General features: G+C 40.4%; 1 protein-coding gene across 4 annotated transcripts in view; it reads right to left on the minus strand.

The window, feature by feature from the left end:
- Positions 1–17,081, minus strand: part of dse (dermatan sulfate epimerase) — a 28,580-nt gene that overhangs the window by 7,102 nt on the left and 4,397 nt on the right. For all 4 annotated transcript variants that reach the window (XM_058756546.1, XM_058756545.1, XM_058756547.1 and 1 more), the window contains one exon: positions 7,022–7,275. In XM_058756546.1, the coding sequence (XP_058612529.1) occupies positions 7,022–7,275 (254 nt within the window). The remainder of the gene's footprint in view (positions 1–7,021; positions 7,276–17,081) is intronic.

Consider the following 17,081-nt stretch of genomic DNA (forward strand, 5'->3'; position numbering starts at 1 on the left):
TGTTAACATTTAATTCAATATAGCAAAAAACAAAACAAACAAAAAACACTACTATTTAAAAAGTTTGCATTCTCCATTATATTCTCTATTGAACACTATTTGTATGTTCTCCAATGATTCATTAAAAATAGAGTAACAACAGTAATATTGTGAAATATTATTACAATTTAAAATAATTATTTTAAAATGTAGTTTATTCATTGGTGATGTCGAAGCAGAATTTTCAGTATCATTTCTCCAGTCTTCAGTGTGACATGATTATTCAGAAATCATTCTAATCATTCTGCTCAAGAAACATTTCTTCTTATTATTGGGATGAAAAAAGTTGCGTTACTTAAATTTTTTTGTGGAAACCATAATTCACTTTGGTTTAGGATTTATTTAAAATCCAAACAGCATTTAAATTTAAATATACATCTTTTGTAACAATATTTACTTTGACCTCCTGAGTGTCATGGCAATTAATAGATCTACTTGCTAGAGGTGGTTTATTTAAAGAAACACAGAAAACACTTAAGGAATACAGGACAGAGGTGAAACTAATCAGAAGCAAGGAAACAGACAAGGAACTAATAGATAGGACAGGATAGAAGGAACTAGGGAAACCAAAACAGCAACTGAACACATGAAAGTTGCGATACTAGTTGACAATCAGCATTTTATTATTTTTTTTAAATTTGGCATCTTCAGAAAAAAAACAAAAAACAGTTTGTTTCTTTAAAACACTGATTTTCTTTTCAACTTTGAATATGCAGCATGTTGCAATGAAATGTTACAAAGAAATATTTTTCTTGATCTTCAGCATTAAAATTTGTATATTTACATGCAAGAGACTTTTTAGATTGCCTAAGGTGAAACAAATCCAAAAATGTACATACTATTTTTGTTTATCCATATAACGTCATCAGTCATAACATGGCTAAACAATTTAATTCCTTAAATGGTGTAAGGAGCACTCAATTTTTACACATTGTTTCAGAGCCTGGAATAAGCCTGGAATAAGTCGTTTTCTCATGTGCATGTACTGCTGTAAATGGCTTGTGTCAGCAAAAAGCATCTAGCTCATTTCAGCATAGAGAGATCACAGAAACCACATCACTTTAACCTCATCAAGTTACGTTTGATGGTATAAATGATGAATTGTACAAGTTGTAATTATGACCCCGGGAATCAGAAGACACACAGACACTAAGACTCTTTGCAAACCTCAGTAAACCTTTGTGAATTCCTGTACTAATTTGAGCTAAACTCTTAGTATAACACCACCTTTGACATGCACAGCAAGACTTAATTTCAGGAAAATGTTTCAAATGTACTCCCACCTCCTCTGCATGCATGCTTGGGTGAGTATGAGAAGAACCACATAAATATTTAGACCACAGCTCATCAGTTTATCGAGTAATCATGTCACACCACAAATTTCCTGGAACACACTAAGGTCCACCCACAAACAGCTATCTAAGTTATTCATTACACGCACACACACGCACACACACACACACACCCCTCAGTGAACAACAACATTTACACAAACATGATATCATTCTGCTCTGTGGATTCAGACTGCAGAAATCCAACTCTCTAGCTCAAGTTATCAAAGCACAAATGATGTACTATCTGGCTGCACCATATTAAGAAACATCCACACTAAGAAAACACCCTTCATGCCACAAAGCCTAATCTAAAATCATTTCCTCATTCTCATTGCTTTTTACATGTTATATATATTTTTTACATTTCCATGAATGACAGTAGTTTTTTCTTCTAATACAGTCTTTTTCTGTTACATTTCGCAAAACAAAGTACATAGTATGTTCCAATATTAGTCATGTAATTTTGAGCTCAATGAAGGCATGGTTGAGAACGTCATGTTTGGAGAGTCGTACCACCACCACACCACTTATGCTATTTTTGCTGTTTGTGTACTGTGTACATTTGACATGGTCAGAGTACACAGCTGTACCATACAGCTCAACACACTTGACTTGATGTCTGGGTCTGGGACAGAATTTACTATTTCTGTAATAAACCATATTTTCAAAGTTATCACTTATATTCCAACTAGTGCTGTCAAATGATTAATCGCATCCAAAATAAAAGTTTGTTTAAATAATATATGTGTGTACTGTATATTTATATGTACATATAAATACACACACATACAGTATATATTTTTTAAAATATTTACATGCATTTACATGTATATATTTATATAATTTATATTATATATAAATATATTTAATATACAAACATATATAACATATCTTAAATATATACATATATGTGTTTGTATATACACATAATAAATATACAAAGTACACACACATATATTATGTAAACAAAAACTTTTATTTTGGATGCGATTAATCGCGATTAATCATTTGACAGCACCATTTCCAACATACGTGTGTTACAGGGCTGAATAAAGACTCGTTGCAAGCATTGTTGCCATTTCCTGCCCTTGTGTAAAAGCAGTACATTTTAGCATACTTAAAAAAATAAATAAATAAAATAAAATAAAAAAAGAGTACTTATTATGGAATGGTTTCAGACAATTACAATGTTATCTATAATTAAATGAAATTGTATTGTATTGTATTTTACATTTATATTAAATATAATTAGTTAAACTTCTGACTTTTAAGTAGGACTTCTTTATATGTAATTTCGGTCACACTTTAGTTCGGGGACAAATTCTCACTATCAACTAATAGCGATCACATTTGCCTCAGTAAACTCCTAATTTGCTGCTTATTAATAGTTAGTAAGGTACAACCCGAATTCCGGGATTAAATTTGAATTAAATTTGAATAAAATGAAAACTAAAAGACTTTCAAATCACATGAGCCAATATTTTATTCACAATAGAACATACATAACATAACAAATGTTTAAACGGAGAAATTTTACACTTTTATCCACTAAATGAGCTCATTTCAAATTTGATGCCTGCTTCAGGTCTCAAAAATTTTGGCATTTTCAGCTGCGAGAACATCTAGCAACTAATTTAGTTAATTGACATCAGGTCTGAAACATGATTAGCTATAAAAGGGATGTCTTAGAGAGGCAGAGTCTCTCAGAAGTAAAGATGGGCAGAGGCTCTCCAATCTGTGAAAGAGTGCAAAAGATTGTGGAATACTTTAAAAACAACATTCCTCAACGTCAAATTGCAAAGGCTTTGCAAATCTCATAATCTACAGTGCATAACATCATCAACGGATTCAGAGAAACTGGAGAAATCTCTGTGCATAAGGGACAAGGCCGAAGACCTTTGTTGGATGCCCGTGGTCTTCAGGCCTTCAGGCGACACTGCATCTCTCATCGGCATGATTCTGTCATTGACATTACTAAATGGGCCCAGGAATACTTCCAGAAACCACTGTCGGTAAACACAATCCGCCGTGCCATCTGCAGATGCCAACTAAAGCTCTACCATGTAAAAAGGAAGCCATATGTGAACATGGTCCAGAAGCGCCGTCGTGTCCTGTGGGCCAAGGCTCATTTAAAATGGACTGTTTCAAAGTGGAAAAGTGTTCTATGGTCAGACGAGTCCAAATTTGACATTCTTGTTGGAAATCACGGACTCCGTGTCCTCCGGGCTAAAGAGGAGGGAGTGTTTTCAGCATTCAGTTCAAAAGCCAGCATCTCTGATGGTATGGGGATGCATAAGTGCATACGGTATGGGCAACTTGCAAGTTTTGGAAGGCACTATGAATGCTGAAAGGTATATAAAGAATTTAGAGCAACATATGCTCCCCTCCAGACGACAGGGAAGGCCTTGTGTATTTCAGCAGGACAATGCAAAACCACACTGCAGCTATTACAACAGCATGGCTTCGTAGTAGAAGAGTCTGGGAGCTGAATTGGCCTGCCTGCAGTCCAGATCTTTCACCTATAGAGAACATTTGGCGATTCATTAAACGAAAAATACGTCAAAGACGACCACAAACTCTTCAGGCAAGAATGGGACCAAATTCCAACACCAAAACTCCAGTAAACTCATAACCTCGATGCCCAGACGTCTTCAAACTGTTTTGAAAAGAAGAGGAGATGCTACAGCATGGTAAACATGCCCCCGTCCCAACTATTTTGAGACCTGTAGCAGGCATCAAATTTGAAATGAGCTCATTTTGTGCATAAAATTGTAAAATTTCTCAGTTTAAACATTTTTTATGTTATCTATGTTCTACTGTGAATAAAACATTGGCTCATGTGATTTGAAATTATTCTAGTTTTTATTTTATTTAAAAAAACGTCCCAACATTTCTGGAATTCGGGTTGTAGTTGTTGAGTTTAGGCATTGGGTCGAATTAAGGCATCTAAAATATGGTCCTGCAGAATAAGGCAATAATATGTGCTTTATAACTACTAATAAACAACCAATAAGTTAGTAATACATACGCTAACAAGCAACTAGTTAATAGTGAGAATTGGTCCCTAAACTAAAGTGCTACCATAATTCCATATTTACTGCTATTGTCTTTGAAATACGGCATAAACTGACAATGTCATTTCAGCTGAAATTTAAATATTACATGTAATATTGATAACACTACAGTTAAAGTTCTATAAAATACTAAGTAATCACATTCTCAAGTGTCTACAGTAATTTCAAAGGAGTGTCTTCTTAAGAGCTGCGATGGTCTCAGTAGATCAGGTGAAGGTTGGAAGCTCGTTCCACCACAGAGTAAATGTGAGAGCATTCTGGAAAGCGACTTTGTACCTTGTTGTGATAGAACCTCCAGACAGTGGTGGAATTCAGATGCTTAGGACTGTGCTGCTGAGGCAGGAGCGTGCTGTTCTTGTGGTAGTTCTCATGGCCAAAATTAGAGCCTTGAGTTTGATATAGGGAGCTACAGAAGAAGTGAAGGGAGACCAAAACAGTGTGATGTGGGCTGTTTTTGCTTGACTGAAGATCAGATGTGCCGTGTAATAAAGTGTGAAACTGCAAAACCAGGCAGTCATCATAAAGTGCCAAGTGAAATTTAAGTGGCAAATAAAGAACTATGCACAAGTTCCTGAATGTCCTGACCTGCAAGATGTAGAAATTATGGGTTGGTTGGGATTACTAGGAGCTCTGTATACAGGTTGAGCTTAAAGGGTTAGTTCACCCAAAAATGAAAATTCCGTAATCATTTACTCACCCTCATTTCAATCCACACCCATAAGACTTCTGTTTATCTTCGGAACACCAATGAAGAAATGTGAAATATTCTCACATTATTTTTGTCCATCCATTGAGAATCCGTACAACCAAAACTTTGATGCATCAAAAAGTAAAGTAATTCATACTTTTTACATATGTCTATTTGTACTTTTTGCTGAATCAAAGTTTTGGTTGCATGGACTTTCAGTAAATGAAAGGAAGTTGTATGGGTTTGGAACGACATGAGGGTGAGTGAAAGATGATAGGATTTTTCATTTTTGGGTGAACTAACACTTTTGGGGGGTGTTCCTTCATCAAGGCCGATCTCCACAAACCCACATCATTTACTGTATATCAATGCTGTTAATTTATACAGAATCTTCTGCTATGAAACTGAGCTGGGAATGCTGGGAAGAGTGGGGTAAAAAGAACCTCCAGATATTTGGACAGATATGAGAGAAGCCGATTCAAAAAGGAAAAAGAACGGCAGGACATACTTTCAGGGCCAAAAACTACAGATTATGTTATGAATAGCTGCAGGGGAGGAATATAGACAGAGAGAAACACAAAAGAGCAAGAGAGAGAAGGGAAAATATCTGTTCTGAAATACTGGAGTCATGTGGAGAACTGCTTCACTGGAGAAATAATTACGAAGGCTTAAGTTCAGCTCTGCAGAATGACCCTGAGCAGCCTTAAATTCCAGGCAGGAATGCTGAGCGAGGGGGCAGACCCTTCATCTTCATAATGTGTGTGTGTGTGTGTGTGTGTGTGTGTGTGTGTGTGTGTGTGAGGCAGAACACTGAACTTTCTCCAAAAACCATATGTCAGTTCAAGTGGGAGTAACAGATTGTGCACAGATTGAGAGAGGTCTTAGGTTAAATGCTGATAAAAATGACACTAAATTAAACAAATTCAAGATAATTTTGAATGTAATAATCCCATTGATTTAAGTCAAAATTCATACTTTTAAGTATGTTTGTGTCCTTTTTGTTCAACATGTCACCTAAATATTTTCAATAAAGACTACTGTGATCTTTGTGGGTCAGCAACAAAGAATCTATGAATAAATTAGATTTTGTGTGTGTTTATATATATGAAGAGTTCATTTGCAAAAACAGATAACTCCATTTTTAAAAATGTTCAAAAATGTTCATGTTTTTTTTTTTTTATCCTGTATTTCAATTAATATCAAACTGCAGTTGGGTTGTTTTGATTAAATAATAAGTAAAAAAAAAAAAAACGAACGATGACACCATAAAAAACATGATTTATGAAAATTAATAACAACGGAGTTAACTGATTTGCAAATAAACTCTTCATATATATAAAGCATGTCAATCAATTCAAGCACAAATGTATTATATCAATACTGTAAGCCATTGGCTCAACTTCCCCCAACATGATGTTTTATCCCTCAACCTCAATTTTGACAAAAGTGTTTCACACAGTGATTAAGATTATGACCATGTTTTGTAGCCTACGCTGACTTAAACGAACATGTAATAATGCTATCTATTTTAATTAAGATACCAGACTGATTCATTTAGTAACATGATGAATTCACTTGACAAAAATACATACCATTTTTTGCTCTCCTTTGCTGACAACTCTCTCCATGTGCTTGAGTCTAGATAAATTGAGTAAGAACTATCTTTCTTCAATTTGTGGTCATTTGAATACTTTTGTTTATTGTTATCTAGAAACATGGGGTGGTTCATTTTACCCACTGGCTCATCTTACCCCTTTCTCCCCTACCTACATAGAAAATAAGTGTTTGGGGTCATATGATGTAACTTGCCGTTAAAGGCACCTTGATGGAGCTTCACACATACAGGTATGCAGATGCTTTCACACTGTAAGGAATGCCAGACTCACCTTGGTTCATGACCACGAGGCTGCCTGTCAGAAGAGCGACACAGTTAGTGGGTTGGTGGTTGTGGAGGTACTGGAATCCCCAGCCGCGGTGGTAAGATTTCTCATACATGTATCGTGAAGCATTCCCAATCACCTGCAGGAAGCGCTCCTGCTGAACTTTACTGAGGTACTCGTACAGGAAGTCATATGCTGTAGCAAAGCCGACCAGAGAGTGAGCTATGGGAACCTCATCCCACGGAGCATCTTTCACCATCCTGAAACAAAACAGCTGCCTTTAAAACTCTGAAACACGTACACACACACACAACATAGCAACCAAACAGTGTTTGCTTAGTCAGACAAATACATTTTTCAGCCCTTTTTTTAGAGAGAGAGCTTAGAAAAACAACAATTGCAGTGCCTTTATAAGTGAGCCTCTGGATGGCTTTTTAGAGGAAATCTGCTCTCGTCTGCTAACTAAACGGATATTTGTATTGAGAGTCAGATTACCAAATTCTTGTCATAATAAGTGCCCCCCCAAAAAAACAAAAATAAAATGCTGATATCAGTTACTAAAGCTTTGATCAGAAGATCTGTCACGTCTGGCTGTACTGTAGGTTTGTTAAACTGACAATAAAAAAATTGTATTACAGTGGTGTTAGTGGTAGTACTTCAAAATTAAACTGCTCCGACATATGAATAAATCCCTTATACAAAATCCACATACAAATAGGTGGGTAGGAATACCGTATTGAACCAGTCAGTATCTGGTGTGAACACCATTTGCTTCACGCAGTGCAACACATCTCCTTCGCATAGACTTGATCAGGTTGTTGATTGTGGCCTGTGGAATGTTGGTCCACTCCTTTTCAATGGTTGTGCAAAGTTGCTGGATATTGGCAGGAACTGGAACACGCTGTCGTATACGCCGATCCAGAGAATCCCAAACATGCTCAATGGGTGACATGTCCGGTGAGTATGCTGGCCATGCAAGAACCGGGATGTTTTCAGCTTCCAGGAATTGTGTACAGATCCTTGTAACATGGGGCCGTGCATTATCATGCTGCAACATGAGGTGATGGACGTGGATGAATGATACAACAATGGACCTCAGGATCTCGTCACGGTATCTCTGTGCATTCAAAATGCCATCAATAAAATGCACCTGTGTTCCTTGTCCATAACATACGCCTGCCCATACCATAACCCCACCGCCACCATGGGTCACTCGATCCACAACGTTGACATCAGCAAACTGCTCACCCACACGACGAAAACCGGGATTCATCCGTGAAGAGAACACCTCTCCAAAGTGCCAGACGCCATGCAGATGAGCTTCTCTGAGACGGTTTCTGACAGTTTGTGCAGAAATCCTTTGGTTATGCAAACCGATTGTTGCAGCAGCTGTCCGGGTGGCTGGTCTCAGACGATCTTGGAGGTGAAGATGCTGGATGTGGAGGTCCTGGGCTGGTGTGGTTACATGTGGTCTGCGGTTGTGAGGCCGGTTGGATGTACTGCCAAATTCTCTGAAACGCCTTTGGAGACAGCTTATGTTAGAGAAATGAACATTCAATTCATGGGCAACAGCTCTGGTGGGCATTCCTGCAGTCAGCATGCCAATTGCACGCTCCCTCAAATCTTGCGACATCTGTGGCATTGCGCTGTGTGATAAAACTGCACATTTTAGAGTGGCCTTTTATTGTGGCCAGCCTAAGGCACACTTGTGCAATAATCATGCTGTCTAATCAGCATCTTGATATGCCACACCTGTGAGGTGGATGGATTATCTCGGCAAAGGAGAAGTGCTCACTAACACAGATTTAGACAGATTTGTGAACAATATTTGAGCGAAATAGTCCTTTTGCATACATAGAAAAAGTCGGTAACACTTTAGAATAGGGAACATCTCGGTTACATATGTCACGTCGGATGATCGATGAATTGGGATCTCGCCAGAGAGACCAATCCACTTCGAGTGTAACTAAACGAGCCAATAGACATTGGCATGCGATCATTGCATCCAGCTGCCGCTGATCACAGCGTGAGTATAAGACGCAGCAGGTGCACCGCATTAATTCATGCTTTCGCTGAGGAGCCGAGCCGGTGACCCAGCCACTCAGCGGTGGTACAGCGACTGTGGCGACGGGACGTGACATCTCCGTTCCCTCCAAAGCGCCAGAGGAGCTGCTCCTTCCAGTGCCCTGTGTAGGCCTCCTGATCCTTCCTATAAGGCAGACGATAGGACCGGGCTCTACACAGAGAAGGTCAACTACTGTTGTTCCTTGAGCAACCCAGACAGTAGGACTTGGATAATACTGAGAAGCATGCCCTTCCGTTTGGAAGAGGCACACTGCGGAGTCACCTCCTCCCAGAGGGGGTTAAGTGGCATTTAGACATGTGAAGTAACCCCGTAGGGCCCTATTGCACATGGAAGTCTCTGAGATGGCTTAGGCTGCATCATTAGAGATGGCAGAACGTGGACTGCCAGGGGAAACACAGCTATAATAAGCATACTGTGGAATACACATATGGGATCCCGGCAGGGTCTCTCATATGGGCACTAGCCTCACATCAGATTTCAAGAATTCATTGGCTGAAAGGCCTGGCGCCGGACGCTCCGCCACGTCCGGACGCCGGAGTGCTGGAGGACTCGACAGGGTTTGCCTGGTTAAGGAACTCTCTGGAGAATTAGGTGTAAGAATGTCGCAAGCCGACTCTGAGCCTGGCCTCTCAGTGCCACTACCCGTTTGAGGTGAGAACACAGGAGGAAACCGGTTCGACACGCAGGCTATAAAACCTAGCGAACGTGTTAGGAGTCGCCCAACCCGCAGCTCTACAGATGTCTGCTAGCGAGGCACCACGAGCCAGCGCCCAGGACGATGCAACACCCTTAGTGGAGTGAGCACGCAACCTGAGCGGGCATGGCACACCTTGTGCTTCATAGGCCAAGGTGATGGCATCCACTATCCAGTGGGCCATCCTCTGCTTGGAGACAGCCTTCCCCTTCTGCTGTCCTCCGTAACAGACAAAGAGCTGTTCTGAGGTCCTGAAGCTCTGAGTACTATCCATGTACTGTCGCAGTGCGCATACAGGACAGAGCAAAGCTAGGGCTGGGTCTGCCTTCTCCAGGGACAGCGCTTGCAGGTTCACTACCTGGTCCCTGAAGGGAGTGGTAGGAACCTTGGGCACATAGCCGGGCCGGGCCGGGCCGGGGCCTCAGTGTTGCACTGGAGTCAGCCGGTCCAAACTCAAGGCACGATTCGTCGACCGAAAATGCCTGCAGGTCCCCCACCCTCTTGATCGAGGCCAATGCAGTCAGGAGTAGGGTTTTCATAGAGAGAAACTTCAACTCGACTGACTGCAAAGGCTCGAAGGGGGCAGTTTGTAGGGCTCTTAGCACCAATGCCAAATCCCAAGAGGGTAGGGAGGGAGGCCTAGGAGGGTTTAACCTCCTGGCCCCCCTAAGAATCCTGACAACCAGATTGTGCTTCCCCACCGACCTCCCCTCTACGGGGTCGTGGTGAGCGGAAATAGCAGCAACATAAACCTTAAGGGTGGAGGGGGTCAGCCTACGCTCCAACCCTTGTTCCAAAAAGGAAAGCACGGCTCTGATCGAACATCTCCGGGGGTCCTCACGGTGAGAGGAACACCATTCGACAAACAGGTTCCACTTCAGCGCATAGGCCCGTCTTGTGGACGGTGCTCGTGCTGAAGGGATAGTGAGAGCTACCTCCTGGGGCAGGTCACCTAGAACCTCCGTGTCCCATCCAGGGACCACACATGGAGTTTCCTCAAGTCTGGACGCGGGTGCCAGAGTGTGCCCCGTCTCTGAGAAAGCAGATGCTTCCTCAGAGGAATCTGCCAGGGAGGGGCTGTCGCGAGGAGCATGAGTTCCGGGAACCAGGTCCTGTTGGGCCAATATGGAGCCACTAACAAGACCTGCTCCTTGTCCTCCCTGATCTTGCACAGTGTCTGTGCTAGCAGGCTCACTAGGGGGAACTCATATTTGCGCAGGCCCTGGGGCCAGCTGTGTGCCAGTGCATCCGTGCCGAGCGTTGCCTTGGACAGGGAGTAGAACCACTGGCAGTGGGTGGTTTCCGGGGATGCAAACAACGCCGAACCGACTCCAAATTAGCTGGACCGCCTGGGGATGGAGTCTCCACTCCCCAGGAAGTGCCGCTCGAGACAGCTCGTCGGCCGCCTGATTGAACACTCCTGGGATGTGGATGGCATGGTGGCGGGCGAGTTGCGACAAGCGACCAATCTAGGGGACGGACGCACCCAAAAATGCGTTTCTGCGTCAACATCTTGAACGGCATCTTGTGAAGTGCACGGTTCAAAACTCGCAGATCCAAGATCGGTCGTAACCCACCACTTTTCTTGGGCACAATGAAGTAAGGGCTGTAAAACCCCGACCTCATATCGGCTAAAGGGACCGGCTCTATCGCATCCTTCGCCAGCAGGACTGCAATTTCTGCACGCAAGACAGGGGCATCGAAGGCCTTGACTGAAGTGAACCGGATGCCCCTGAACTTGGGGGGGGGAGGCCGGGCAAACTGAATCGCGTAGCCGAGTCCGATGGTCCACAGGAGCCACCAAGACGGACTGGGGAGCGCTAGCCAGGCTCTGAGAGACCATACTAGCGGGACCAACGGGGCCACTGACGTACCCGCGGTGGGGCAGCGAGGTGGAACACAGGGACCTGGCCCAGAGCCTGTGACGGCGGGGGTCTAGGTGTGCGGAAACAAAAACAAAACGAAACAAAAGATTCTCCACCCGGCCCTCCTCCGGGGGAGGGAGTGGTGCGGTCACCATCTCCCGACGAGCAATCTCCTCCATCCCTGGGTCGCCCGTCTCAGGGCCTCTTGCACTTGCGTTTGCCGCCAGGTTTGGCAGGTTTCCTCCGGCGCATGATGTGTTTGATCGCCTCAGTCTGCTTCTGGGCTGCCGAGAACTGCTGGGCAAAGCTCTCGACAGCATCGCCCGAAAAGGCCAGTCTGCGACATGGGAGCATTCAGGAACTGTACCTTCGCACGACCCAGAGACTGTGCGGTCACCTTTGTCCCTCGAAGCGTGAGGTCCGTCGCAGCATGCAGCTCATGTAGAACCACCAGGTCGTGACCACCCTCGTGCAGGTCTTTCAGGGCTTTGGCCTGGTGGACCTGCAGTAACGCCATGGCGTGAAGGGCAGAAGCCGCCTCCCCACAGGCTCTATAAGCACTGCACCGCCGCTCGGCTCCGAAGCGAAAGGATGAATTAATGCGGTGCACCTGCTGCCTCTTATACTCACGCTGTGATCAGCGGCAATTCGTCGGTCATCCGACGTGACTCGGAGTGACCGTCTGAAAGGGAACACTTATTCACTATTAACTACGACTTTTCCCTCAATAAATTCCTAATTTGCTGCTTATTAATAGTTAGTAAGGTAGTTGTTAAGTTTAGGTATTGGGTAGGATTAGGGATGTAGAATAAGGTCATGTAGAATAAGGCATTAATATGTGCTTAATTACTACTAATAAATGGCTAATATTTTAGTAATATGCATGCTAATAAGCAACTAGTTAAGAGACCTTAAAATAAAGTGTTACCAAAAAGTCTTAGATCTTTGACTTCAGCTCATGAAAAATGGGGGCAAAAACGAAAGTGTTTTATAATTTTGTTCAGTGTATATTCGGGTCAATACGGTAATTATGTTTATTTATTATCACTTTATTTATGAGAATTAATTGCATTTTTTTCTAATTAATTTTTTCAAGTTCTTTTTAACAAACCTGATTCTTTTAATTCGGCAAAGAATAAGAAGAGTAGTAAATATCATTAACAAATTTTAGCAGTGCATACAGTAATTGACAGGTGTACAACATTTTAAATAAATTATGAAACACTAACCTAATAGACACAGAGCACTAGAATAATTAAAGAATAATTAAATAATTAAATATTCAAATGTACTAATATAATACATTTATTTTGTGTTTTACCAAACATGACAATATACATTAAATATGGCTTGGGATGCAAATGTTACTGTTTTATCACTAATATATTTGATACCATTGCAATTGCTTTTAATAAGAGAGCTGATTCATATTAATACATAAATAAACCATGTCCATATAGATTAGTGTGATTAATTAATCCACACTACAGTATATTTGAGCGTTTAAGAGACAACTGAAGTGCATTTCAATTGCAATTCACAGGACAGTATTAATATCTAGAAGTGAAATGGAGGAAAAAAAGTATATAGTTGCTTACAAACCTGCATGGGCTGTGAGTTTCTTGTGTTTACAGCAAAGCAATTTGTGAACTACTATTTGGAAGTCATTTTGGTAAGAAAGTAGAATTTGTGTAATGTAAATGTTCATATTTAAGCTTCTAAAGAGCAGTGAATGCTGTAGATCTCAATCTATACCTACACCCTGGAGTGTGTGTAATAATGACAACAACGTTATGAGTTCCAGAAGTTGGAGGTTTGCGTTAGGCTGGTCCTGGTTGGCCACTACATGCTGGCGGCAGTGTAAATGAGAGTGCAGAACCGCAGCAGTTAACCCAACCATCCACACAGCTTAAACAGAAACTCCAGCACTCATTCTGAGCCACATCTGAACACACAGGAGGTGGTAAGGAAAAACATGCACTATGAATATTTAGGACTTGAAAACATGTTTAAGAGCTGTGCACACATATGAGAACTAAAAACCACTCTAACATAACTCCAAATATTCAAGCAACAGAGAACCTAACAGTCTGGCTTATGCATATAACCCAGGTTCCCTGAATGAGGAATGTGACGCTGCTTCAGTAGCCAGTGTGGGAGCTCTGCCGAAAAGTGAATCATTCCACAGAATCATACCAATTTAGAGACATAAAAACTGTTATGTTTCTGAATAAATCAGACGAATGAATGATTCAACGATTCATTGCCGTGACTCAAGACCGTCACTTGCCCCCACCTATTCGAGGACAAGAACTAACTTGTATAATTAAGACAAACGCCATCCATAACCGTTCTCAAGTGTTTAAGACCATTGAAGATGGTTAGAGACAACCTAGTTAGAGACGTCTTGCAATTCCTGTTGTGCAAGAGGCAAAGGTCACACACTTTCCAAATAAGAACGAATGTGTCAGAATTAAATGATGACAGTGGAATCTGGGTCAATGTGATTCTTAGTTCAGTGAACAAGTTAAATCCGTTATTGTTGGTTATTAAATGCATGGAAACCAGATTTTGTGGGGACAGCAATTAAGCCTTTGATAAATTTGATGGGCTACATGTCTAAGCTTTCAGAGGGTTATCACAAGGGCTTCAAAACTCCTAAAAGGCCCTGTATTCAAAAAATTAGAGCTGTCTTTAAAAGGACAGTCCACCCAAAAATTAAAATTCTGTCATCATTTACTCAACCTCAAGTTGTTCCAAAGCTTTAGGAATTTATTTCTTCTGCTGAAAACAAAAATAAACATATTTTAAAGAATGTGGACAATCAAACAATTGCTGGAGTATATATATATTTTTTTCATACCTTGGAAGTCAAAGGGTACCAGCAACTGTGTGATTACCCACATCCCTTTAAATGTTCTCTTTTATGTTGAACAAAAGAAAAAAAAAAAACTCTGGAAGAGTGTGAGGGTGAGTAAATCATGACAGAATGTCCTTTTTTGGGCGAACTATCAGCATTTCTGAGATTTTACTTTTACGCATATTAGTCCAGATCAAAATCTGCAGTTAATTTGTGGCAATCATAAACTTTAGCAGTGATATCAGAGGCAAGGTAAGTGCATAAGAAGCATCAGGTACAAGTTCAGACATATCAGAGGCGAGTCTAACTGTCCCTCACTGCATTTGAGGCTTTTGTGGTTGTAGTGTCAGAGGCAGGTTTGGCTTGTCAACATTTTAGAGATAATGTACAGGAAGCAATATGGTTGAAAAAGCAGGTTTCTGCAAAAGTATTATCAGAACGATCAAGCTCTAGACTGTTAAAGGTACAGTGATAGTGAACACAAAACAGGCTATGCACAAGACTTGTGTGCAAATGTTTTCACGCAGAAATCCTGATTCATCAAGACATTCTCATAATTTTTTTTCCCTACATGTAAACTCAAACCACATGTTTCTGAAAAGAGAATCATTGTGGAATTAGAAACATGGAATGTGTTAAACTGGCATATTACAATACTAATAGAACTAATAATGCTTTATGCTTTTATATAATAGAAATTGTGGCCCTATGTAGCAACTATATTTCTTACCTTTTGCAGAGTATCAAACATGATTTGTGTTATAGTTGGATCAGGGATAGTTTCTGAACAAAAACACATCTAATCAAGTGTAGTCTAGGCCTGTATAAAAGTTGTTTATTGTGTTTCATCTGGGTTTGAGAACAGCACACTTGGCTTTACTTGAACATCTAGCCACACACAGAGTGCATCTTTAGACAGCATAAAGGAAAGTGTTTATCTTGAATACAATGCAAGTCACTTTGGGGAAAAAAAAAAACATCTGCCAAATGCAGAAATGTAATTACATTTGCAGAAAGTAACAAATGGCTGTATAGGAGAGGTTCTGCAGACTGGAAATGGAATTAAAGTTTGGGTGCGTATTATATTAGTTCATAACCACAAACACTCTCTCTTAGAACAATCTAGATTCATCAACATTAGAAAGAGGATATTACCAAATGTATGTGTATATGCACCTGCTGTAAATATGGTGAATGTTTTGTGTTATAACTTTTTTTATTATTATATGGTCAAAGTTTTACACTGTAAATAATTTGTTCTTTAGTTAAACTGAAATGTGAAGTTGGATATTTGAGTTATCTCAAGTTCAATTCAGGAAAGTTAAGCTAAATTTCAAGGTGTGATAATTAATTGGAACTAAACAGTTATTTTAGCATAATTTCAGCAAACTCCATGTTATGGGTTATTTAGTGGATGCCAATGAGGGGAAAACGCTGTGCTCACCTCTCTGTTCTCACAATACTGTAAATAGTTATCTCAACAAATCCATCAGCTGTTGCCTAGGATCATTTTGATACTTAGCCTTTACTACAAAGGTCTAATCATTGTTTTAGCTCAAAAACATTACAAATTTCAATCCAACCAAACCAACTAACTGGTGTAACTGGTCCTACTCACACTGCTCTGAGCAGGTTTCGAATCATTGTCAAGTGACTTAGAAGGTGGGCACACTAACAAGGATGCTAAAGACGGTAACCATTAGCGTTAATTACTAGTGTGCCTCTTGAGGTCAGGTGAGTGAGGTTTACCTGCATAGCTCTTACTAGCAGGCCTCCATAATATTGACCCGCATAAACCACACTCCGGGTCACGGCACGTGTCCCAAAAGCATTGTTAGCTAACTACGGTCAGAAGTTCCATTAAAGTCTATTCGTAACTTGTGATCATATTTGCTTTTGGGAAATGCACCCCAGAGCAGGATTTGAACAATAGCTTCAACCTGCGTAGACAGGCGTGCTAACGAGGAATGCTACAGACTGCGTTCACATGCACAGCTCTTACAATATGACCCTCATTACTAGGACTGTGCGATATTGAAGAAAAATGCGATATGCGATACCTTGTTAAATAATGCGATATTTGATATGCAATACGATATTGCTTTAAGTGTGTAAAATCTATTTAAATTATATTTTAAAATATTTAAAAACTAAAATTATATAACCAATATATATCTTTCATATTCTTTCTTGGAAAAGATAGCATCACTACAACTTCTGAAAGTGACCAGAAGTGTTTTAGCTAGTGCTGTCAATCGATTAATCGTGATTAATCGCATCCAAAATAAAAGTTTATGTAATATGTGTGTGTGTAATGTGTATATTTGTTATGTATATATAAATACACACACATGCAGTATATATTTTGAAAATATTATTTTAAAATAATTATATGTATTTACATGTATATATTTATATAATATACAAATATATTTAATATACAAATATAAAATTTTTCTTAAATATATACATATATGTGTACGTATTTATATATACATAATAAATATACAGAGTACACAAAAACAAAACTTTTATTTTGGATGCGATTAATAGTTTTAGCA

Source organism: Onychostoma macrolepis, chromosome 20 (genome assembly GCF_012432095.1).
Source record: "Onychostoma macrolepis isolate SWU-2019 chromosome 20, ASM1243209v1, whole genome shotgun sequence".
Taxonomy (NCBI): domain Eukaryota; kingdom Metazoa; phylum Chordata; class Actinopteri; order Cypriniformes; family Cyprinidae; genus Onychostoma; species Onychostoma macrolepis.